The sequence below is a fragment of the Notechis scutatus genome, chromosome 6, assembly GCF_049901735.1.
Source record: "Notechis scutatus isolate UNSWTSFEM ecotype Mainland chromosome 6, rNotScu1.2, whole genome shotgun sequence".
Taxonomy (NCBI): Eukaryota; Metazoa; Chordata; class Lepidosauria; order Squamata; family Elapidae; genus Notechis; species Notechis scutatus.
In genome coordinates this window covers 55633966-55658154 of record NC_142014.1, presented here as the reverse complement: position 1 = coordinate 55658154, position 24189 = coordinate 55633966, and the positions used below count along the sequence as shown (strand labels likewise).

The following is a 24189-nucleotide window of genomic DNA, read 5'->3' as shown; positions in this document are numbered from 1 at the left end:
CTTTTGCAGTGTTCTGGTTAATTAATTGAGCATATTTAGTTCTTTTCCAAAATTTAAACCCAAATGATTAGAATATACATAATGCTGTTTGGCTACATAACACAATGTTTCTTCAGACTTTTAAACATGATATTCCAACCTTGTGTATATAACATGATGTATCAGGTTTTCTCAGGCTGCAGTTCATAATTCCACGTGGATCTAATGGATCAACCAATCAAGACCTCAACTAAGCCATGTTTTTGTCCACATGACCACACCTCAAGTGAGCCTGCTATAATTGCCACCTTCTATGATAAAACCAGGATTAATTCACATACAAACCCCTTCTATATATTTCTGTCCATTTACTCTCTTATTCTCTGATGAATCACAACTAAATATCTGAAATGCTCAGCATAGTTTAGAGGCATTTTTGCATATAATGTTTGTTCTACCATGACTACTGCACACATTTGAGTCATCACTTTGTACAACAATCAAAGATAGGCATTTCAGTGTAATTTTGCTGTATGGCCTACTCTGAAGATGTTAATATTTAACATATTGAACTCAATACTGTTGGAAGGAGAAGGACACACAAGAATTATACAAATATAGACTAAAATTCAAATTGGGTAGCAGGTAAAAGAACAAAACAAATTGACTAAAAAAATTTAGACTTTGTTTTCAGTTTATGTAGATTGAGATGTTCAAGTTCATTGCCTTTTGTGTAAATTCTATAATAAAAATTTCCAGCATGCAGTAAAAATTACAGACCAGCTTACCCATATATCGTCTCCAGTTCCTATTCCACAGAGTTACCACTCCCCTATTAGTCTCTTTCTATTCCTTAGACCAGAGAATAATAGCCTGCAATCTTAGGATCACTATTTCATGTAGCTTTTGGCCCAACATCAAAGTCCTTTTGTAACAGATCATTCATACCTCTGGTATTATCTACACACACACACACACACAAAGTATATTACAGTAGCTATGAGAAAGAAAAGCAAGTAGAAAGGGAAATAGGAGGAAAAAAGAGAACAAGTGTCCTTGTCCATCTTTGGTTCAATGTGCCCAGTTTGGGACCTTCAAGGTTATCACTCAATTTAAAAACAACTGTCCAGTCCACCTTACCATAGACAACTTTTTATAATATTTTAGTTCCAAGTGTTTGTATTGGTACAACTTCCATAATTACTGGAACTGTTAGATATGAAGTATAATTCCACATCTGGAATGCCAAACTTAGTAAAATTAACTGAGGTGACACATACATATAATGTTAAGCAATAAATCATTTCAATTACAAGGCACAATGACTGGCTTCACATTTGCATTTTGCGCAAAGCAGTCAATTGGCGTACAGCAACTTATGAACCCAGTCATAGTCTTAGATCCTGCATTTGCCAAAATAGATCTAAACAAAAGCAATAGCAAAATGACTGAAGAATGAAAGGTGTAGCTAACAGCTAAGAATCTTCCTACCTGCAGGTACAAATCAAATCCGTAAGTGCAGCAACTTGTTAACAAACTGTAACTAATTGTAATCTTTCAAACAGTTTTGGAAGACAGATTGGGTGTTGGTCCTTACCTGACACGCCATTTCTCTTCGAGCCGCGAGGATCATCCAGAGAGTGGGAGGTGCTTCAGTCTGCGTCGTTGAAGGCTGAGCTTAATTACTGAGGAATGCTCCGCCCTTCATCACGTGACTCCCTCGTGCGTTCCCCAGTTTATGCGAAGTCGAGAGTGAAGAGAAAGTCGTACTCTCATCTTACTATACTTAAGGGTTCATTGGCCGAAACAAGACCCCACCAGACGGTGAAATAATAAGGGTGGGGCTGGATGATCCTCGCGGCTTGAAGAGAAATGGCGTGTCAGGTAAGGACCAACGCCCATTCTCCTTAGAGCCGCTCGGATCATCCAGAGAGTGGGACATACCAAAGCTTGGCTGTCCTACGGGAGGGACTCCATCTGGTTCGGGAGTCTCTGCGGGTCCTTGAGGACTCGCTGAAGGACTCGTCTGCCAAACGAAGCCTCTGCCGAGGCAAATATGTCGATTTTATAATGCCTAATGAAGGGAGACGGGGAGGCCCAGGTGGCCGCCCGACAAATATCAGTAATTGGAGCTTGGGTGGTCCAAGCTGCCGAGGTAGCTGCACTTCTGGTGGAGTGTGCTGTTAATCCGCTGGGTACCGGCAGAGCCTGAGACAAATAAGCTTTGGAAATAGTAGCTCTGATCCAGCAGCCAATGGTAGAAGGGGACACCTTGTGGCCCAATGTTTTGGGCTGAAAGGAAAGGAATAGGGATTCGGACCTCCTAAAGGGCTGGGTACGCTTAATGTAAATGCGGAGGGCACGTCTCACGTCCAGGGTGTGCCAAAGCTTCTCCCTCTCCTGCGAGGGATTGGGGCAGAAGTTCAGAAGCGTGAGTTCCTGTGCCCTGTGGAAGGCCGAGTTGACCTTGGGCAAGAAGGTAGGGTCCGGCCGGAGAACCACCTGGTCGGCATGGAAGATGCAAAGGTCCTTCCTCACCGACAAGGCTGCTATCTCCGATATTCGACGAGCCGAAGTAATGGCCACCAGGAGCACGACTTTGAATGTTAAAAACTGGAGGGTGGATTCCCTGAGAGGCTCAAAGGGGTGTTTAGTAAGGGACACAAGGACCTTATTGAGGTCCCAGGTAGGGTATCGGTGAACGGTTGGGGGGCACAAGTTAGTGGCTCCTCTGAAGAATGCCCTAATGCGAGGGTAGAGGGAAAGGGAACCCAGGTTGTCACAAGCGATGACAGTTGAGAGGGCTGCGACCTGACGCCTCAAGGTGTTAGGGGAAAGTCCTTTCCTCAGACCTTCTTGGAGGTATTCCAAAACTTGAGCGATGGAGGGTGAAAGCGGGTTGACCTGGAAATTATGGCACCACTTGCAGAAACTATTCCAAGTGGCATTGTATATTCGGGTAGTTGAGGGCTGCCTGGTGGCTAAAATGGTATCAATAACCTGGTCAGAGAACTTCTCCTTTCTTAGACGTTCCCGCTCAACCTCCAAACGGCTAACTGGAGCCACCGAGGATCCGGATGCTGGAGGGGGCCATGAGAAAGGGAGATCCTGTTCGGGGGGATTTTCCAGGGAGGGGCCACCGAAAGGTTGCGGAGGTCTGCAAACCATGGGCGTCTGGGCCAGTAGGGGGCCACCAGAATCAGTTCTGGGAGGTTCCTGAGGTGAGCCGCTAGAGCCGCGAGGACCTTAGTGAAGGTTCTCGGGGCAGAAGCCAACCCAAAGGGAAGGGCCACATATTGGAAGTGGCGGTGGTTGTAACAGAACCTGAGGAATTTGGAATGGGAGGGTCGGGTTGGTATGTGAAGATACGCTTCTGAAAGGTCTATAGAAGATAGCCAGTCCCGCTGCCTGATGCCCAGTAGAATGGACTGTAAGGTGTGCATCTTAAACCTGCGGTGGATCAGGTAATGGTTAAGGCATTTCAGGTCTAGAATAGCCCTCCATCCACCTGAGGATTTGGGGATCACGAAAAGGTGGGAGTAAAAGCCTTGCCCTCGTTGGGAGGGTGGGACGGGTTGGATAGCCTGTATGTTGAGGAGATGATGGATAGCGGAATCCATCAGGCTGCGTTTGGTGGGATCCCTCGAGAGGGGGATGCCATAAAAAAGTCAGGGGGCGCGCTGAAATTCAAGAGCGAGACCGAATCTGATGGTGTCCCGGACCCAGGCATTGGAAGTGGAGGAGTCCCAGCAGTCGGCGAAATACTTGAGACGTCCGCCGATGGGAAGGGAGGGACGGGATCTATCTGGGGCGCCGGAAGGGCTTCCCTCCTGAACCCCTGAAGGGACGCTTGTAGCTGCCGCCCCTCCTGTTCCTGTCGTCCGGATCGGCTCGATCCTGGGGTTGGAATGGCCGGAAGGAGGGGGGTCTCGGATACCTGGGCGGGAAGGGTGACTGGTAGAAAGGTCGGGAGGACCCTCTCCGAAATGGCTGAGGGGCTCTTGGCTCTGGCCTCCGAAAAAGAGAAGGAAGAAATTTTTTCTTGCTTCGGGTTTCGGCTAGCAGTGGCTCCAGGGCCGTGCCAAATAGTTTGTCCCCCTTGATGGGGGCAGTGGCCAGCTTAACCTTGTTTTTCACATCTGCCTGCCAGTGTTTGAGCCAGAGCAGGCGGTGGGCTGTAACATGAGAGGTTATTGCTCGGGTGGAGAACTTAACCACGTGGTAGGTGGCGTCGGCCGAGAATTCCGCCACGGCCGTCAGTTTGGCAATGTCCTGATGTGCCCTTGTGTTAGAGGGGGGAACATGCTGTTTTAGTTGGCGGAGCCACCGGATCGAAGACCTGGTGAAGAAGGAGGCGGCCGTGGCCGATCTAATGGCCCCAGCGTCGGCTTGGTGAGCCCGACATAAGGCTAGTTCGGACCTCTTTTTTTTAAAACAAGTTTTATTAATTTTCAAAACACACAAATCATCATTATCCATTACATGTTTAAACCTTTTTCCATTATAAATTTAACAAGTCAGATAAACTATAATTCTGTTTTAAACCATTTCCATATAAACATACAAAAACCTCTTATCCAATTTCTCTTTATTTCTCTTTACTCTTATTCAATTTTATTATTATTATTTCATCTATTTCTTTCTGACTTAGTTACCATTATTCTCATTCTATATTTCTGCAAGGTTTTATTAATTCTCCCCCCAAAAAAAAACATATACACACAACACACAAAACATAAAAAAATCTTTTTGGAAAGTAACTTGGACCCAGGTATCTCTCTCTTCATGGACTTCAATTATATTCATGCTCATCTTACATATCATTACTTATTTTATTTACCATTCTAAGTCTTCTATATTAACTTCTCCACATATTTCACTCTTCTTAATTCTATCTTAATTAATCATCTTAATTTGAGTCATTATATTTGTATCTTTTGTCCATTCTTTATTGTCCCTTTGTCTCGTTCCTTATAAAAAAAAAAAAGAAGTTTCTCCTGAAATCACTAATCAGAGTATGATGCCTTTCTATCTCCCCACTAAATTAATCAAATTAACCTTTAAAATAACGCCCAATACCCAATCCGATTTTGCTTGGTACATTCTATTTGAATAGTACATCCAGAATAATTAAATACATAGTTAAACAATAGATCTAAATATTAAAAACAAATACTATAATAGAAATTTTATAATAACATCAATACCATAATCTTATTAAACTCTTTAATTAAAACTCAATATTCTAAACCTCCCCTCATATTATTAAATTTTAAAACCAATCATTATTAAACATTTCAACATTTTAATCTCTTATCAACTCTTAAACCATTTAAGTTTTCTATTTCTAATACAATACTACAATATCATCTTATGTACCTTGCAAAATCTCTTTGAAGAAATTATACTTTATCCTTTATCCCTAAAAAAGATTCCTTTTTTCCCATTTAATTTCAAAACTTTGTAGCTTTTCTCCACCTTTTCCCTTTCTTTCTTCTCCCAACAAACCTTTCTACCCCCCCTCTTCTAGCCTCTGCCTTACTGGCTTCCCTTCTCTGTCGTATTCCTTTTCCCTTTTGTTTACTATCATTATATTGATTTTGCACCTTATTTTTCCCTTTCTTAAGTGTTTTTTTAAATCTTAAGTCCTTTATTTCTCTTCCTTTCCCTCTTCCTTCTTTCTTGGTCGAGTTCTGAAATTTATTAAAAATGGCTTCCTCTCCTTCTTCTTCTTCTGCTATCTTCATCTGTTGTAATGTTTGTTGATAGTTAATAAGCACCATTTCTAAAAAAAAGGAAGACTTCTTTCAAACCAGCTTTACCATTTTTTTTGCTTGTTCATAATCTTTTCTCAGTTCCTCAATAGAAAGAGCCATTATAAATCTTTTCTTTTCTTTTCCCCTTCTTTCTTCTTAGAACAACCAGAATATTCCAAAGAAAAAATAAAACAGTCCCAAAGTTATCAATCAGTCCAAACCAAGGCAGTGTTCTCACTTTCTCCTCCTGGGGTAGTATCAATCAGAGAAAAAGAAAGTCCAAATCTGTTTCTTAAAATCTTATTGCAATATATTTTAGTCTTCAAATCCTTAAGGCATCTCCTCCAACAAAGTCTTAGCATATAAATATTTTTTTTTTAGTCCTCTCTCTTCCCACTCATCGCTTAAAGCCAGTTTTCACCTAAAAAAAATAGGTTTCTTAATATTCACTTATTTATTCCGTAGGAAAAGAGGGTAAGCTTTCCTTTCAGCACCATCAAACTGCCGCTTTTTTCCTCTTCTCGAAGGTATCATTCAGAAAGTCATACTTTTCAGGAATTTTGTTAAATATGTCTTAGAGTCCTAGGAACCAAGAAAAACTTTCTCCTTTCAAAAACTTTCTCCACTTCCTCCTGCGCATTCTTACCCAGCTGCCAGCTTCTTTGTGGCGGCCATTACGGACCGCCGCTGCACCGTCTTGGGAAAAGGGGGTTCTGCCGGCCGGGGAGGGGGTCTGCAACACCCCCAAACCCCTCTCCGGATCCCCCCTACCTTCAGCTGCCCCTGCAGGGCAGCCTAGCTCCGCACCCGTCCGGATCAGAGTCCCAAAAACGGCTAGCGCAGCAGGGATCGCGCAGCTTCGCGAATCCCTGCCGCTCGCGAAGCCGACAAACCGGAAGTCTGGGCTAGTTCGGACCTCTTGTCCTCGGGTTTCAGAGCCTCCAGGGGATCACTAGGGGAGGAGGAGGATGCTAAGCCAACGATGGGCTCATCCACCTCGAGGGTGTTAAGCAGGTTGCAGAAGCTTGAATCGAGGTTAAAGAACCTCTTGTCCTGGCTGGATGGGGCAGGAGGGGCCCTTGTAGAGTCCAACTGGTTTAAGACTAGGTCATGAAAGATGGGTGGAGCCGGAATAACCTCCGCTTCCACAACGGGCTGCCTAAAAATGGCGTCCTCTTCCCCTCCGCCGGGGAAGGGAGAGCAGAGGGAGACTGTACAGACAGGCCAGATATGTTCTTGGCCTTAAATAGGAGCGATTTAAACATGTGCGGCTTGAACAAACCCACAAAGGTGGGTTGGTCGGGGGTGAGACCCTCATCCTCGGACATGTCCCCTTCCATAGGGTCTATCTCCAATAGGGGCTCACCGTGGTGTGTAGACCCCCATTCAAATTCCTCCTCCTCCCTGAACTGATCCAGGTCCTCTATGGCCTCCTCCAGTTCCCCTTCTGGGAGAGGGCTGTCCCTCTGTAAAGGTACCTGACCATGAGGAGGGTCCGATCTAGGCGAGGACCTGACTGATAGCGACTTGTGTTCGGGCGCCATCGGGAGGGGACCGGGCCTGGACATCTGTTGGAGACCTTCTGCAATCCCCTGGCGGATAGCCCGTTCCATCCATGCCCTCATTTGTGCAGGGATCTCGACTGTGGCGGGCTCCTCCTGGCGCAGACCAGCGGCCGTGGGCATGAATGTAGCTTCGGGCGTCCGTCTGGTCGTTGGTCCGGGTACCTGATGCCCCTGGGATGAGCTGTGCCTGGAGAGGGAAGAGCAATCTGGAGGAGGGTGGGAGGGCTGGAGGCACCGGTTGTGACTCTCTAGATCGCCTGTCAAATTCTTTTTCCAATGCCTTATGGCGTCTTAAGGCGTCTCTTTGAGAGGCCTTGGAAGTTTCCTTAGAAGCTTCCTTAGCCTGTCTGCGCAAGTAGTAGGACTTAGATCTGGCCTTCAAGGAAGGGCCTTTAGCGGAATTGTCATCTGCCATTTTAGAAGTAAGGACTGTATATAAAATTCTAAAGGTGGTTGGCTCGCCAAGGGTTCGACCTACAACGAAGGCCGGGTGTCCTTTCAGCTGGCCCGCGCCCCCTTCTGGAATTTAGATGTATATAATCTATAATGTTATTATTGGTATTGGTATTATTATTAATATACATATACGTATCTGCGTATAAATAAATGTATAATCCTATTAATATTGGTTAATGTTATTATATATATATATATAATATTTATTATTATTATTATTATTATTATTATTATTATTATTATTATTATTATTATTAATTTTAATTTAGCAATATCTAATTAGTGAACTGGTTCAGCGCTCCCAGGAGGGAGTGACCCCAGAGATTGTTATTATTAGAATCCAATTCACCAAATGAACGCCTGAGGCTGGAAATAAGGCCTCTAGCAGCTAGAGCTCCCAGACAACAACCGGGAGGGATAGGCTGCTAATCCTTGCCCTGAGCGCTGCTGCGGAAAGCCAACGGTTAATTAAATTCACAATACAGCACAATAACAGCTCTCCCAGGCTGGAAGGCCTGTGAATAGAACTAGCCCCTTCACAGCCGCAATGAGGCCAGGAAAATGGCGCCCGAGCACGCGGCGGCGCCCAAAATGGTGGCCGCCCATAATCTCCTTATTATCGGGCCGCTCAGAGCGAAACTAGGCCTCTCCAGCAAGTTTAGAGGCCGAGAGAGGCAGCCAGGGGAAATTCGCCCCTTCCTGGGGCGATCGGCGTTCGCGGTGGGGGGAAACACCAGCTGCGCTTTTAGCAGCGCGATCAGATCAGGCCGCAACGAGGGCGGTGTAGAGAAGTGGCAGGAATACAGTCGAATCGAGGGGGGGTTAGCGGAGAAGCGCTGATAAAACCGCCCGCTCTTTATCCCCCTGGGGGCGAGGAACGCGCTCCCCTTGCTACAGAGACACCCCAAATGCGCAGAGGCTAAGGAAGGAGAAACAATAAGAAGTCAAACCTGAAAAAAGGGAAAGTCTTGAATCGGCCAAAGAGTAGGAAATAACACAGCCTATTCTCACGAAGGCTGAGCATAAACTGGAGAACGCACGAGGAAGTCACGTGATGAAGTAATTAAGCTCAGCCTTCAACGACACAGACTGAAGCACCTCCCACTCTCTGGATGATCCTCGCGGCTCTAAGGAGAACTGTGGCTGCATATGTTGTTCGGCTGTTTCTCCTCCTTCATATATATTTCTACACACTGATGGGACGCTCACATAGATTTACTAATATGACAACAGCAATAGTTTTCCAGTGAGTACTAGGAAGTTTTCATTGTTTGGTGGAACAAGTTACTGAAGATAATTACAATGACAGTTGCCACATACTTAGCCAAATATTAGAAAAGACAGCCCAGGAATAGTAGTGATGGCAGCATGAAGACCATCAGCAGATGATCCTTGCCAGCCATATTACAGATGGGTTTGGAACTTGATGAATACTATTTTACACTGCTCAAATAAAAATAAAGGGAACACAAAAATAAGACATCCTAGATCTGAATGAATGAAATATTCTAATTAAATACTTTGTTCATTACATAGTTGAATGTGCTGACAACAAAATCACACAAAAATTATCAATGGAAATCAAATTTAGCAACCCATGGAGGTCTGAATTTGGAGTTACATTCAAAATTAAAGTGGAAAAAACACTACAGGCTGATCTAACTTTAATGTAATGTCCTTAAAACAAGTCAAAATGAGGCTCAGTAGTGTGTGTGGCCTCCACGTGCCTGTATGACCTCTCTACAATGCCTGGGCATGCTCCTGATGAGGTGGTGGATGGTCTCCTGAGGGATCTCCTCCCACACCTGGACTAAAGCATCCCCCAACTCCTGGACAGTCTGTGGTGTAATGTGGCGTTAGTGGATGGAGTGAGACATGATGTCCCAGATGTGCTCAATTGGATTCAGGCCTGGGGAACGTCAATGCCTTCGTCTTGAAGGAACTGCTGACACACTCCAGCCACATGAGGTCTAGCATTGTCTTGCATTAGGAGGAACCCAGGACCAACCGCACCAGCATATGGTCTCACAAGAGGATCTCATCTCGGTACTAATGGCAGTTAGGCTACCTCTGGAGGGCTGTGCAGCCCCCTAAAGAAATGCCACCCCACACCATTACTGACCCACTGCCAAACCGGTCATGCTGGAGGATGTTGCAGGCAGCAGAACGTTCTCCACGGCGTCTCCAGACCCTGTCACGTCTGTCACATGTGCTCAGTGTGAACCTGCTTTCATCTGTGAAGAGCACTGGGTGCCAGTGGAGAATTTGCCAATCTTGGTGTTCTCTGGCAAATGCCAAACGTCCTGCACGGTGTTGGGCTGTAAGCACAACCCCCACCTGTGGATGTTGGGCCCTCATACCACCCTCATGGAGTCTGTTCCTGACCGTTTGAGCAGCCACATGCATATCTGTGGCCCGCTGGAGGTCATTTTGCAGGGCTCTGGCAGTGCTCCTCCTGTCCCTCCTTGCACAAAGGTGGAGGTAGCAGTCCTGATGCTGGGTTGTTGCCCTCCTATGGCCTCCTCCACGTCTCCTGATGTACTGGCCTGTCTCCTGGTAGCGTGTCCATGCTCTGGACAGTACGCTGACAGACACAGAAAACCTTCTTGCCACAGCTCACATTGATGTGCCATCCTGGATGAGCTGCACTATCTGAGCCACTTGTGTGGGTTGTAGACTCCATCTCATGCTACCACTAGAGTGAAAGCACCACCAGCATTCTGACCAAACCATCAGCCAGAAAGCATAGGAACTGAGAAGTGGTCTGTGGTCACCACCTGCAGAACCACTCCTTTATTGGGGATGTCTTGCTAACTGCCTATGCTTTCCACCTGTTGTCTATTCCATCTGCACAACAGCATGTGAAATTGATTGTCAGTCAGTGTTGCTACCTAAGTGGACAGTTTGATTTCAAGTGTGATTGACTTGGAGTTACATTGTATTGTTTAAGTGTTCCCTTTATTTTTTTGAAGACTGTATTTTCATGACATAGAGATCTAAGAACTTCTTGATTTATTTATGAAATGTATATGCCGTCCATCTCATCATCAAGTGATTGGCCTTGAAGATTCAAGGTTTGATGACTCTAGGCTTTAGAAAATGTAGTCTTTAAACTGCTAAACTATAGCAATATATTTATAATATTGAACAAAGATGTATAACCTTTTGTTGAGCAGATGCATTTAACAGCAAAAGTTATCAATTACTATTTATAACTGGTTATCTATAAATAAACAAATGGTGTGTGTTATGGCTTAGAAGTTAAAGACCCTGAGCTTGTCATTTGGAAAGCTGACAGCCTGGGTTTGAGACTTGAGTGCTGCACGATGGGGTGAGCTCCCATTACTTGCCCCAACTCCTGCCCAAACTACAGTACAAAAGCATGCAGATGTGAGTAGATAAAATAGGTACTACTTTGTGGGAAAGTAATAGTGTGTGCCTCGGCGTATAGTCATGGTGGGCACGTGACTTCGGATAATGCTGGCTCCCTTGGCTGAAACTGAGTACTACCTCCTAGAGTCAGACATGACTGAACAGGGGAAAGCTATACATTTACCTTTAAATAAACAGATATGCATAGTCCACTAGTGAAAGTCCAGCATGTTTGAAAAATCACTGGCCTAGGAGGCATTCTACCAGAATATGTGTAAGCAGATAACAGATCTCCCCAAACTCAGCAATTGAGATTATTGCGAGGTAAAAGAAAACATGGCTACTATCATATAGTTGATAATATACAGGCAGCTATAGCACACCTTTATAGTGTATTTTTCTGTTATTCAAAATTATATCTAGAATATTTAGACTAAAGAAATGTTTAATTGTTTTTTAAACCAATTGTCTTACCCATATCAAAAAATCTTTGGCAGGGACTTCCGGTGGCACTTCCGTCAAAGATGGACCAAAGACCATGATCGTGCACAGCTTCGATCCATGCTTATCTTATTGGAGGGTCCCAATGGGACTGGATCCATCTGACCCACCTCGGAGGGGTGGGGGAAGAGGGGGGAGACCACCAGCTGGGTCAAGGGGAGCTGCATTTCCCCTCCTGAGCTAGGTTTACTCCCCTTGAAGAAAGGAGGTAGCAGCAGTTTTAATGGCTGCCCTGAAAACGGGAAGCTTCCGGGACCTAAGCGTGTGCTGGAGTGGTGAAGTGGTGAGTGGCGTGTAACCAGACAAAAGAACCTGGACTTTTTTCTTCAACAACCCCGGAAAACTGAAAGAAGGAGCCCTCGCTTAAGAGTATGACAACGGTGAATGGAAAATAAGAGGAAAATACAAGGTAAATAAAAAACCTGATTATAAAGGAATTACAATGGAATTAGAGACTAAAGTTGGAATAAGATATAGAAACTGGCATTAATTAGGCATTGGATAGAATGCTGGACTTGCCTGGAATTGACAATATTTAAAAGAGCTAATGGTTGAAAATTAGTGGTAATAGAATTGAAAAGAAAAAAAAGAATTTTGAAAAGTGGAAGCGATGTAGAGCGCCATCTAATGGTTAAAGGCACTTTCTCTCCCATAATTTCATGGAAAATTACTGGTCTTATAAATGTGTGAATGAGAAATGAAATGAAATAAAAGACTATATCATAACAAGAAGCCCGGAAGCATTACAAAAAAAAAAGAGGGATTGCAGCAAAAGGATAAATGAAGGTAATATCTTGGGACTGTTTGGTGTTGATTTTGACAAGAAGATAGAAGGATTAATAAGAGGAATTGTGACAAACAGATTTTTGGCAAGAATTAAAATAAGATTCTGACTTTTAATAAAATAAAGAATAACTCAACTGATTAAAAAAATGGAAGAAACAAGCAAATAATTCAAGTCGGAACTGCAAACTGTGAGAGGAATGTTAAAGAATGGAATTATTGGACACATTGGGACAAAAATTAATGGCGATGCAGTCCGTAGAAGAACAAAGAAAATTCAGGGAGGAGAAGTTAAAGGAAGAGGAAAGCAGCTTAGAAGAGCACAGAGAATAAGGGACATTGCCAAAAGACATAAAAGGAATCCAAACTGGAGGGCGGAGCTGGCGTCGCGACGATACGGCATGCAATCTTGGAGGTCTGAGATTGCTGCCGATATCTTTGCTCCTGGACGATCCTATCAGATCTAAACCGTCCCGAAGAGACGGTGAAAGTGAAGAGCGCATCTTGTCGATCCCAGGGACACCACAAAGTCCCTGGTAGATCCAGGAAAAACTCTTCTTGCCAGTGGCAAAGAGGCAGCCATTAAAGCTGCTAAAGTTGGGACAGCTCCGAAATGGAAGAGAACAGAAAGAGAGAGTGTGCCGGTTTGGTGAGAACTTTTTCTTTATTCTAAGATCTGAAAGGACACCCTAAGGAAAAGAAAGAATCTGTAAAAGTTTTTGACAGAAGTGATTAAGCGGCAATTTTAAACAGGAATGTCAAAGTAATGTTTTTTTCTCATTGCTGGGTTTTCTATACATGATCTTATATTTTGAAACTGGACTGGTTTTTTCTTTTTCATCTATTTCTTTTTCTCCTTTTTGATTTTGTAACTATTTTAGGCTAGAGACTCCCTTTTAGTTATTTCTTTTTTAAAAAATATTTTTTCTTTTTCTTTTTTTTTATTAATTCTTATTGCATTTTGCTTGGAAAAGGAGGGAGAAAGTGAAAGCAAAGAAACTTTGTAACACTGCCAACTAGAAGCTTGGAAATATTCTATTTCTCTTGTGACCAGATAAAGCTGAGAAAGAAAGAACTGAGACTTTTTTTCAAGGACATTGCTATTCGATAAGATAGATGTATCTTATAAGATACATCTATCTTACAGTTGCACATGGAATAAATGTATAGAAGTGTAACATAATATTTTTACTTATCTTCTGAATAAGGCATACTTTTTTGGAGTCATCTAAAATGAATGTATTCTTCATATTATTGATTTATCAGTATCATTAGGGGGACTTAACTTCCAGAAGTTAATAGAACTTTTCCATTAACTTTTCTGCCAAATTTTTCTCATCTTGAGATATAGCTTTGGAGTTCCTAATATAAACATCAATTCTGAAGAATGATTTCTGGAACGAACTCTTGCTACCAAAAGAGAAGTAACTATGAAGTCTCTCTTCCAAGGGTTTGTACAATTGCAATTAATCTAACTGCAATTAAGGATATGAAATCTTCTGGGACTTGGTGAGAATTTAAAGAAATCCAGTAACATCAACTGGTTATTTGTAAAAATAAAAAGCCAATACATTGGAACCTCGGGTCATGATCGTAATCCATTCCAGGACTTCGGTCACAACCCGATTTGGTCGTGACCGGAAGCGAGTCTGACTGTGCAGGCGCCTACAATTCTACACATGCATGGAAGGGGAAATCAGCGCGGCAGGGAAAATTACCATGGCTGTGTTGATCACCATCCAGTGTTGAACATTTTGTGGATTTTTTGATTGGCACCCAATTTGGTCGTGGTCAGAAGTGTTCATGATCCAAGGTTCCACTATATCAAAAATTCAAACTTCCAAAGTCCTCCAGAACATCTTATCATTTAATTCTTCAAGTAATAAGCTGAATGCTGTTTAAAACCTGACTCTGTAATTCGGTTATCTTATTTTTATACTTTTTACTTTGTAGCCTGTCTTCCCATTCAACCATATACTCACAAACAGCTCCTATATTTGCAAAATAAAAAAGCGGAAACATGGAAAAATCAAAGCATTATATAGATAATGCCAAAAATGTAAAATAATATTGATATTTCAGAAAACTTTAAGGAAATATATCATGACAATGATTAAACATATGTAAAACAGAAATTAAATTTTTTAACTACTATTTTGTGCAATAACAATAAAATATATAAAACCTGAATAAAGATATTTGGAAATAAGATTAACCTGAAACAAAAGGACATATGGTAACTGACTACCCAATTTTAATCAATGCGGTCCCAAAAAGAATCTGTTTTGATTGCAAAAAATAATTCATTATCATTTCAGTATAAAATATCAATTGATCATGCTAGATAAAACTTTGTTCATGCTACAAGTATAATATAATCTTCCAGACTGCTTTCAGAATGATTATACTTTGTATGCTTATTATTTTAAAAAAATCAATACTTTAAAATGAAACTAGAATAATTCTAATGTATTAGAATTAGAAGTTATAGTGCTGTCAATTGCTATATATGAAAGGGTTCCTATAATATGCAACTCTGAAATAAAGCTAATAATTTTATATGTTATGCACTTAACCCACTGGTGAACTCAGAATAATTCAAGAAATAATCTAAAATATTTTTTCAAATCCACAAAGGAGCACACTTGCTAAACATTTCTAAGGATTGTTAACAAATGTTGGTATACAAATGCCACAATCCTATCTATCCATCCATCCATCCATCCATGCTGAGGACTGTAGTGGGGAGTGGGGCTGTCCACTGTTGGAGTGGGCCTGTCATTGCAATGAGAAGTCACTTGCTCTGATGGAGGTTGAATTTTTTTTTTTCTCAGCAGTTTGAAGGGTCCTAAGATTGGAAGGGAGGGTTTGTGACATATGCCTCTAGGGCTCCCCATCCCTATACTGAAAGAAAAAATAAAATAAATGAGTGTTGTCACCAAGTACTCTCTAGTTTTATGACTGTATATTATTTAAATAGTTTAAACCACTTGTCACAATTTAATGAACAGAGTAACAAACTTTGAATAAAATGTACAATTTTTCACTTGACAACATCTATCATAATTGACTACACAAGTAACATACACAAACAACATTTATTTGGATTTAGGAAATATTTGTGTTCAATGCACATCCCCTTCCCCTGAATAGTATACTAAAATTTAATACAGCTTTTAGCATTTAAGGCTTTCCTGTATTTTGCATATGTTTCTGTTAGGAGATTAACACTGATCTTGGGCACTAGAAGCACTGAACAGCTCATAATATTTGGGGTATAAGAACTCGCAGAATGAACTCTAGATGAGAAGTCATTTCTTCTAATAGCTGAAGCTAGACAAAAGTTATGTTAAAGTTACACATTTCTTACTTTTGCAGCTTCCATTAACCAACAGGTGCGTCTTAAGGAATTTCAGATGAATTTAGCAGTGACAAAGCTATTTTTACTACTTAAAAATATGAAAAGAGAAGCATTTCTTAAAATCCAAAGTATTCCCAGAGAACCTTTTCCTCAGACCTTCTACCCAGATCCCAATTTCAACTAAAAGTAAGCCTTATCATGTCATCTTGGAAAAAAAACCTCTTTACCACATGAAAAGAATTGGAGTTTGAAAAAGTACCACAAAGCATATAATGTTATATGAATGTAACTGTGAAGAGGTAATAATTTGCAATTGTTTTCTACTTACCTGGACAACTGGGTATTGGTAATCCATACAATATACACCATACATAGCCAAGGGCTTCTTCAGAGCAAACGAACTGGGAACTCTGTTCTTCCCTCTTACAGTCTTAAACACACGTTATCCTACACAACACTTGGTTCAGGCCTCTAGAGATATACATACATAGAATGCTCAATTTAACATACACATAGGCTGCTTGACTGGTTCGGGTCACCCTTCCCCAGTATTTTCTGCACTGCTAAGCCTAGTTGCACATGGAATACCAGAAGTTCCTAATTAGGATGCCCAGCTAAAAGCAACTCTCTTGCAGTTCTCAGAAGCGACAGAGTGACAGTCAAGAAGAGAACACAGTCATGGGCATACAGGGAGGAAGCAGCCAGCACAGTAAAGCCCAAAAAAGATGTACGTTCCTGGCATTAGGTGCATTGAGGAACCATTCTCATCTAGGACAGCAAAAAGCACACAGGACTATTTCACCCTCCACTATTCCTGACCCTTTTTTTTTTTAAATGTTCCAGGCAGAGACAGGTGCTGGGATTAGTAGAGCCCTTTTGGCGATACAGAGGGAGGGGAGAGAGAAAAGCTATATTGATAATAAGTGCAGTGAAGGGATTTAAAAAATAAAACATAACCAAATATAAGCTCATATCATTTAACACCTCTCTCTTGGTATTTAACCCAGGCAGAGACAGCTGCTTGAATCAGAACTGAAAGGGGAAAGAAAAAGAAGGGGAAGAAGGCAATCTGAATCCACTGTGAAACCTTGAGCTATGTGCCAGGCAAGCTCTCAGCTGTTCCAGTCAAACTTAGGAGGATTAATTCTGACTGTCAGCAGGGGGGAACAGGAGAGAGTGAGGAAGGGAGCTAGGATTGGAAAAGCCAGCTGCTCTTCCCTTTTTAGAAAACTTCCTTGCACCATTCCAAATGCGCATATATATATATATATCCTTCAAGGGGATGCTGGAATTCTAACAGACAGAAACAGCTGCTTTCTTAATCACAGAAAGGCCCGCAAGGTTCAGGAGATGCATTTTTAGAGCCCTGGATGTCATGTGTGTTGTTCGTAACCTGAGAGGAGGCCAGTATTTCTTAGAAGGCTGAACACGGTTGGAAGCAAATAGTGAGGTAACAGCAGCAGTAACAACTTGCATTAAAAATTACTTCTTTTTTTAAAGGAAATACTTGGCAGTTCTGGGTGACATTAAAATTCCATGGAAAAACATGTGGAGCACCATGGAGCTTAAAGATTTCCCCCAAACATCTGGACTAATTTAAATATTTGAAGCAGGTAGAAGCAAAATGATTCATTTGTCTATTATTGTGCCTTGTTCTTCTCATTGGCTACCAATACCAATGTAACAGGTGCAAATAATTATTAGGCTATTTTAGAATAGTACCTTGTCAAAAAATGGACAGTGACTATAGCCAACACACGTAAATTTGCTGATATTATATATGAATAGTGCTCCTTAAGACATAGTTGAATAACGTTTTAATATTCACTCTAGTAGGAAAAAAGTTTCCTTTTTTTTTGTTTCGTAAGTCCCAATTTATGCCAAAAATATACCAATAAAAGTCCAACTTGTTAAACATGTATATAAGTGTTATTTCATAAATAATAAATTTTGTGATGGTCTGTGACTGTAACAAATATTGAACTGAATAAATAAAATTAGTTTGTAAAAACTGAAAAGAATGTCCTCAATAGCTATTTCTACAGATAGATTTTTTTCTACACAGCTGAGTTTTTTAAAAGCATATTAAAATACTAGAGTAATGATCATGATTGCAATCAGTACAATTAGGGTATGGTCTAAGCAACCAAGAAAGGTAATGTTTATTTTTAAATGAAGTGTTTATATGTGCATATATACACAGACACACTACTCATAATGTTCATGGTCAACCAGCACATGCATAAAAGTACTGCTGAATTTAAAAGGAAGCATCCCAGAGGGATTACACAATGAGCTATATTTAAAGAAATGTGGCCAATCAGTTTTAAAGTAAAGCAGCCAAAATAGCAAAAAAAAAAAAAAAAACAACTAACAAAATACTATATGATTGAGCTGATCAATACTTTTCCCTCTAGTTCAGGAGTGTCAAACTCGTGACATCACATTGTCACATGACATATCGTGACTTTTTCCCCATTGTCTAAACTTGGGGTGGGCGTGGCTACTGCAACGCATCCGGCCCACAGGCCAGGAGTTTGACACCCCTGCTCTAGTTGTACACAACATAATACAGAGCCTTTGTATCATTGACAGCAAAGAAACAAAAAAAAATACATTGCCTCTTGCACTTGTACATTGCAGGGAGTACTTGCTGAAAAAACCAGTCATTCAGCAACCATTTGAAATTGCTGCAGCGCTAAACCGTCTCTGCGAGACTTGCCACCCAGTTAAGTTTCGTCATCCTCTCCCTCCCACTGACAAGGCATAGCCAGTCTGGCCCTTTGCAAGGCACCTGCTGTCCCTGCCAGCCTTCTTTCTGATGCCACATGCAGCTGTTTAATTTGCATGCGGCAGAGCCAGCAGAGGCCCTGCAATGCAAGGCAGCCAAAAGGGAGAGTGGGGGAAAGAAAGGCAGGGGAGAGGGGGAGTTGAAGTGGTGCCAAAGGAGGCAGGATTCTTACCTTACTGAGGCCTGGGGCTGGGAATGCTTGGATGGGGTAGCCCTCACCTAACAACCAGATGTGGCTAACGATGACAGCAATGACTTCCAGTGTGAACTTTATTTATTATTTATTTATTCGTAAAATTTATTAGCCATCCATCTTGCTACATGGAACTACACTTTGCTTAATAAAAGAAATTCCAGCCAATTAGACCATCATAACTCAATCATACGGAATGAGCATATCATACAGGAAGCGTTATACGAAGTGCCCACACTGTCTGTTTCGTCTCTGTACGGTAATTCCATTCTTCATTGACTATCAATATGTTAACTAGATGCAGTAAGTATTGTGCTGCAAAATATATAAGCAGAAGTCCAGTTCAAACATTTCTGAGGTATCATTTGACAGTCTGTTCAACCTGACTTTCTGTGTGAAAGAGAACTCAAGATGGGGAGTAAGAGATCAGGTCTTAAGACGCCTTAATGCGATGCAATAATAATGGTCCATTAAAACATTTTAAGTTGATTACAGTAATGGTCCCAATTAATATAGCACTATAAATGCCACTGATTGAAACCATTAGCATGAAAAGCCCAAAACTATTTCCAGTAGCAGAAAAAAAATTGTAAAGATGCTGCATAATAATGTAACATTAATTTTCACTGCAGAAGGCATAAGGCAGATATCTCTACTTGAACCAATATTTTCAGATAAACGTGACCAACTGAATCAAAGAGAGAAAGCAAGAGAAAAATTATAACATTCAAATAAATCTATAAAACATAACTGTCAATAGCTGCTAGTCTTAATAGTTTTGTGATTCATAGACAATATCTTCCTAAGCATGTGAGTGAACAACTGGAGTTGGATTATTTTTATGAACAGGCCTCCAAGAAATATAAAAGTCAAGCCCTTTTTATGTCAAGGAAGACTTCACTGCATCATGGCCATGAAGCATGCAAATATTAAATGAACTGTCTCATTTTGCAGACTAGGCTGAAGCATAAATTATGCTTACTCAAATGAAGAAAATGTCACTTTTTCCTCAGAAATATGTTGAATATGCATCTAAATCAATGCCAATTTAAACGGGTTAGATTATAAACTAAGCAATACTAAGAAAAATTATGAGTCTTAACTATGAGAGAGGGAGATGGGATATCTATATTTAGGGTAATTTTCATCAAATAATAACAATGATAGACCAAGCCAGATTTCAAATCAGACATCAAGGCGGTAATGCATCAAAATGGGTCAAAGTTTTCCAGGATTATCAGAAAATTGGCTGTCCTATGTATTCAAAATATATTAAGTATTAAGTAAAAAAAATCTCCAAATGGGTAATTGTGCCACTAATTAGTGAAAATATGGAAAATGAAATGATTTAAATGTATGACCAACATAGGATCAGGATAAATAAATTCATCCATGAGATAGGAGGTTAGCATTTTTTTTCTTTCTTTCTTTCTTTCTTTCTTCTTTTTGCAGATTCATTAGGGGAAGAGACAATTTTAATAACAACCAGAAATATTTTTGTATTTCTGAACTGTAGATCTCACTGACTGGTATCTTAGTGATTATAAAATAATGCAAGCACAAATACAATGCACAACAACCATCTATTTTTTTAAAAAAAATCTAGTTTACACAATATCATTACAAGCAGCAAACAGAGTATAAAACCTAGCCAAACTGCAAAAAAAAAAATTCCCTGGTACACAAATCATACAATAGATTCTTTTAACAAACAACAAGAAAGTGAGTGAGTGAAGAGGAGAGAGGAGAGAGAGAGAGAGAGAGAGAGAGAATAAGACTTTGCTGAAAACGTCCTCACTCTTGAATGTTTTATCATGATGAAATTCTAACATTGCTTGCTTTACAATTTAGCTCATATTTCAGTATTTCTACAAAATGTTCAAAGCACTTAACAAATCCGGCTCATTACACTACATCAAAAAGACTAAAGGTACACAGGTACTTCCTGTATTCAGTGTTTAAGCCCTTTTCAAAAGCTAATATTTAAGAATGGAAAGACATTAATGATCAGGATTTGGCAGTAAAAACTACAGACTAAGGAATGTTTTTCTCTGTCTCAGGGGGCCAGAACAAGACAAGGCAGATGGCAGGAAATGAATTATGATAAAAAATGAATACACAGTTAATTAGATTTAACTACAACTTTTAAATATTCTACTGTAATTCAAAAACCAATCTTAATAACAAGGCAATTTTTGCTTTGGATATCACTCAGAAATAAGTTGGTTTGAGGGCATGTGTTGGTGAGGTCAAAAGCAACCAGCTGTTCTGCTAAGAAATTGGCAGCTTTCACTCAATTAGATGTAAAAGCAGGGGGGAAAGACAAGATTTGAATCCCTGGATTTCTATAGATAGGATTTGAATCTTGGAGTATGTAATACATGGTTTCTTTTTATTATTTTTTCCCAACATCTGCAGTAAAATTATTTTAACATAACTGTGTCCCTGAATCTCCAGCTATTGGCTTCTGGTTCAAGTTTTGAGCAGAGTAAAAATTTGACAGGTAACACTTTCTATATTCTGAAATGACTTAACATATAGAGAGGAAAAAAGAAAATACAGTATTAAGATTCTAAAACATCTGACAAGAACCTGTGTGTCTCCAAAGCACACCTGGAGCTCATTTTAATGACAGCTGAACCTAAAGAGATAAGGAATAAGTAAATCATTCCATTGCCTGAAAATGAAATTTCCTGCTTCTGTCTTGGCTCGTCTTCATTGGAGCAGATATACAAATTGTGCTTACTATATGGAGAACTCCAATTATTGAACATACCAATGATTGTACTACAGTGTCCACAAGAAACAGAGAAGTTGACACTGATATGATGGGACAAAAAGGAAGAAATGAACGTGTAAGAGGGAAGGGTGGTATCAGCATCACACTGCATACATTAAAATGTTTTTGGCTTTTTTATTTGGCCACACCACAATCCTACCTAAATCACACTAATAAAACTAGCCACAATTTTGCTTACTCTATGCATCCCTCTACAAATTTTATTTCCTAGGGAACAAAGTGAAACAGTTTAAGGATTCTAGAAGGGGAAAAAATTGGGTCAGGAATAAGGTACATACTCTCCAACTCCACTTTATCTGAGACTTTCATACATAGTTTTAGAAGAACTTAATCTCTTTCTCCCCAAACCACTCTACCCATGGACCCAGAATTAACCAATCCAGCATTACTGCATGACTTTTTAAAATATTATTTGACTCTTCCCTCTACTTTCTCAATACCTCAACTTGTATATGTTATATGTAAACCTCAGCAGACAAATAAACAAAATGTAGGATCAGACACATGTTCAGATATGTGACTCTGCCTATTAGCTTGCAGGATTATGACACACTCTACCATCCTATACAAAAGAGAATTAAATTCACCTGAGGTCTACAGCAGTTGTTTTTCATTCCCACTCAAAATGAAGGGACCTCATATCAGCGACACAGCAGTGGGGACCTCCCTATTCTAGTAACAGCAGTCTGCCTACTTCAGACACCTAATCTCTCTGACTTTGAATTAATGTAACAATTATTGGTAATATGGTTTGAAGGAGATAAATGTCCAATACAAGGCTGGTTGGCATGGATATTCACTCCACTCATGATGCGAGAACAGTTTTAATTAAAATCCCCTTTATGATAAAGAAATTGCTTGAGTGGATGTTTCTGTGCAGCCCTGATATGGAGCTTCCTATAAAGCGGATTAGAAATCAAAGTTTTCCTACACCTCTTTCTCTGGGCAAGACAAAAAGGACTGGAATAGTCACCTTGTGGCCCAAATTGCAATTCCCCAAATTTAGGAATTGCTGTGATCACAGAAAGCTGCTATAGATAGTAATCTTTCCCCTAAGAAATAAAGATTTGGGACAAAGAAAACATTGTTGCAACCAGAAGAAAATCTTCTGCAATACCAAAACAAGGTTTCTTCTTTTTAATCAAATGCACACAATATTGTTCACTCTCATTCTAGACTCTGTTTAATGGGGGATTAAAAATACAGTCCAATAGTGACTCAGAAAGTCAGATTTATTTTATTTTTAAAATGAGTGCATCTTTAGATAGAAGAATTTATTTTGGAAGAATTGTGTGGATTCAAGAACAGGTTGGTGGTAGAACTTATCATTTCTTACTGATTTACAAAACTACCTGTTGCATGCACTTTGGATACTTCTAAGCACTTTCATTCCTATTTTTATATTAACTAAGATAAATATATTAAGTCTTGTCTAGTTCTTTTATTTCTTGTGCCAGAAGCCATCTGTCAAAATAAAATAAAAATAGCTCCATATAATAGTACATAAAAGAAAGCAAAGGGCTTTTGTGGCTGACAGACAGTACTAATAGAAAATAAAGAACATCAAGTTTGAATGCACATCTGCTATTATTTTCAAGGTTAAGCTGCTAAATGCATGTCCACATAAAAATACTGATTTAAGGAAAAGAATTTTGCCTTAGTTTAGGGCAATTTTGTTCTAGGAACCCTGCCTGTTCTTTGCCAATACTGATATAAGAAACTTCCTATTGTCTTGTCTGTAGCTTCTTCTTCTTCACTGTTACCTTTCATCAAGACAATGTTTACCCAAACAGCTTTAATATTCCAAGGTCATTCCTTTCTCCAAGCATGAAAATAACCTGAGAGATAAATAATTCTACCTTTTCCGTATCTAGATTAAGCTGCAATGTATTGTTTTAAAAATAACAGAATCACAGAGTTGGAGGTCTTCTGGTTCAAACCAGTGGTGGGATTCAAGTTTTTTTACTACCGGTTCTGTGGGCGTGGCTTGGTGGGCATGGCAGGGGAAGGATACTGTAAAATATCCAGTCAGGGGTGGTATTTGCTGGCTCTTTGAACTACTCAAACTTTCCCCTTACCGGTTCTCCAGAACTGTTCAGAACCTGCTGAATACCACCTCTGGTTCAAACTTCTGTTCAAGCCAAAGACCCTAATATCATTTTGGACAAATGGCTGTCCAATCTTTAAAACCTCCAGTGATGGAGCACGCACAACTTCTGGAGGCAAGCTGCTTCACTGATTAATTGTTTTGGCTATCTCCTTGGTTCTAGGCTGAGTGTCTCCTTGAATGTTTCCATCCATTATTTCCTGTCCTGTTCTCAGGTGCTTTGGAAAATAGGTTGACTCCCTTTTTGTGACAACCCTTCAAATATTGGAATTGCTATCATGTCACCTCTATTCCTTCTCTTCATTAGACTAGACATACCCAGTTCCTGCAACCATTCATTGTATGTTTTAGTCTCTAGCTACCTAATCATCTTTGTTGTTCTTGTCTGCACTCTTTTTAGAGATTCTTTTTTGTATTGTGATGACCAAAACTGGACTCAGTATTCCAAGTGTGATCTTACCTCTTATAGATTATGATTACCTTAGGTAATCATACCTCTTCAGCCCCTTATTCTTAACACCGGTA

General features: G+C 40.4%; 1 protein-coding gene across 20 annotated transcripts in view; it reads right to left on the bottom strand.

Annotated features, from left to right (window-relative positions):
• Window positions 1–24189, bottom strand: part of RBFOX2 (RNA binding fox-1 homolog 2) — a 257017-nt gene that overhangs the window by 108883 nt on the left and 123945 nt on the right. The window contains exon 1 of one of the 20 annotated variants that reach the window (XM_087968372.1): window positions 16102–16543. The exons of the other annotated variants lie outside the window; for them this stretch is intronic. Coding sequence (XP_087824498.1) covers window positions 16102–16146 — 45 coding nt within the window. The 5' untranslated portion in view covers window positions 16147–16543. Of the gene's footprint in view, window positions 1–16101; window positions 16544–24189 lie in introns of those variants that run through there. 20 annotated transcript variants of the gene reach the window in all.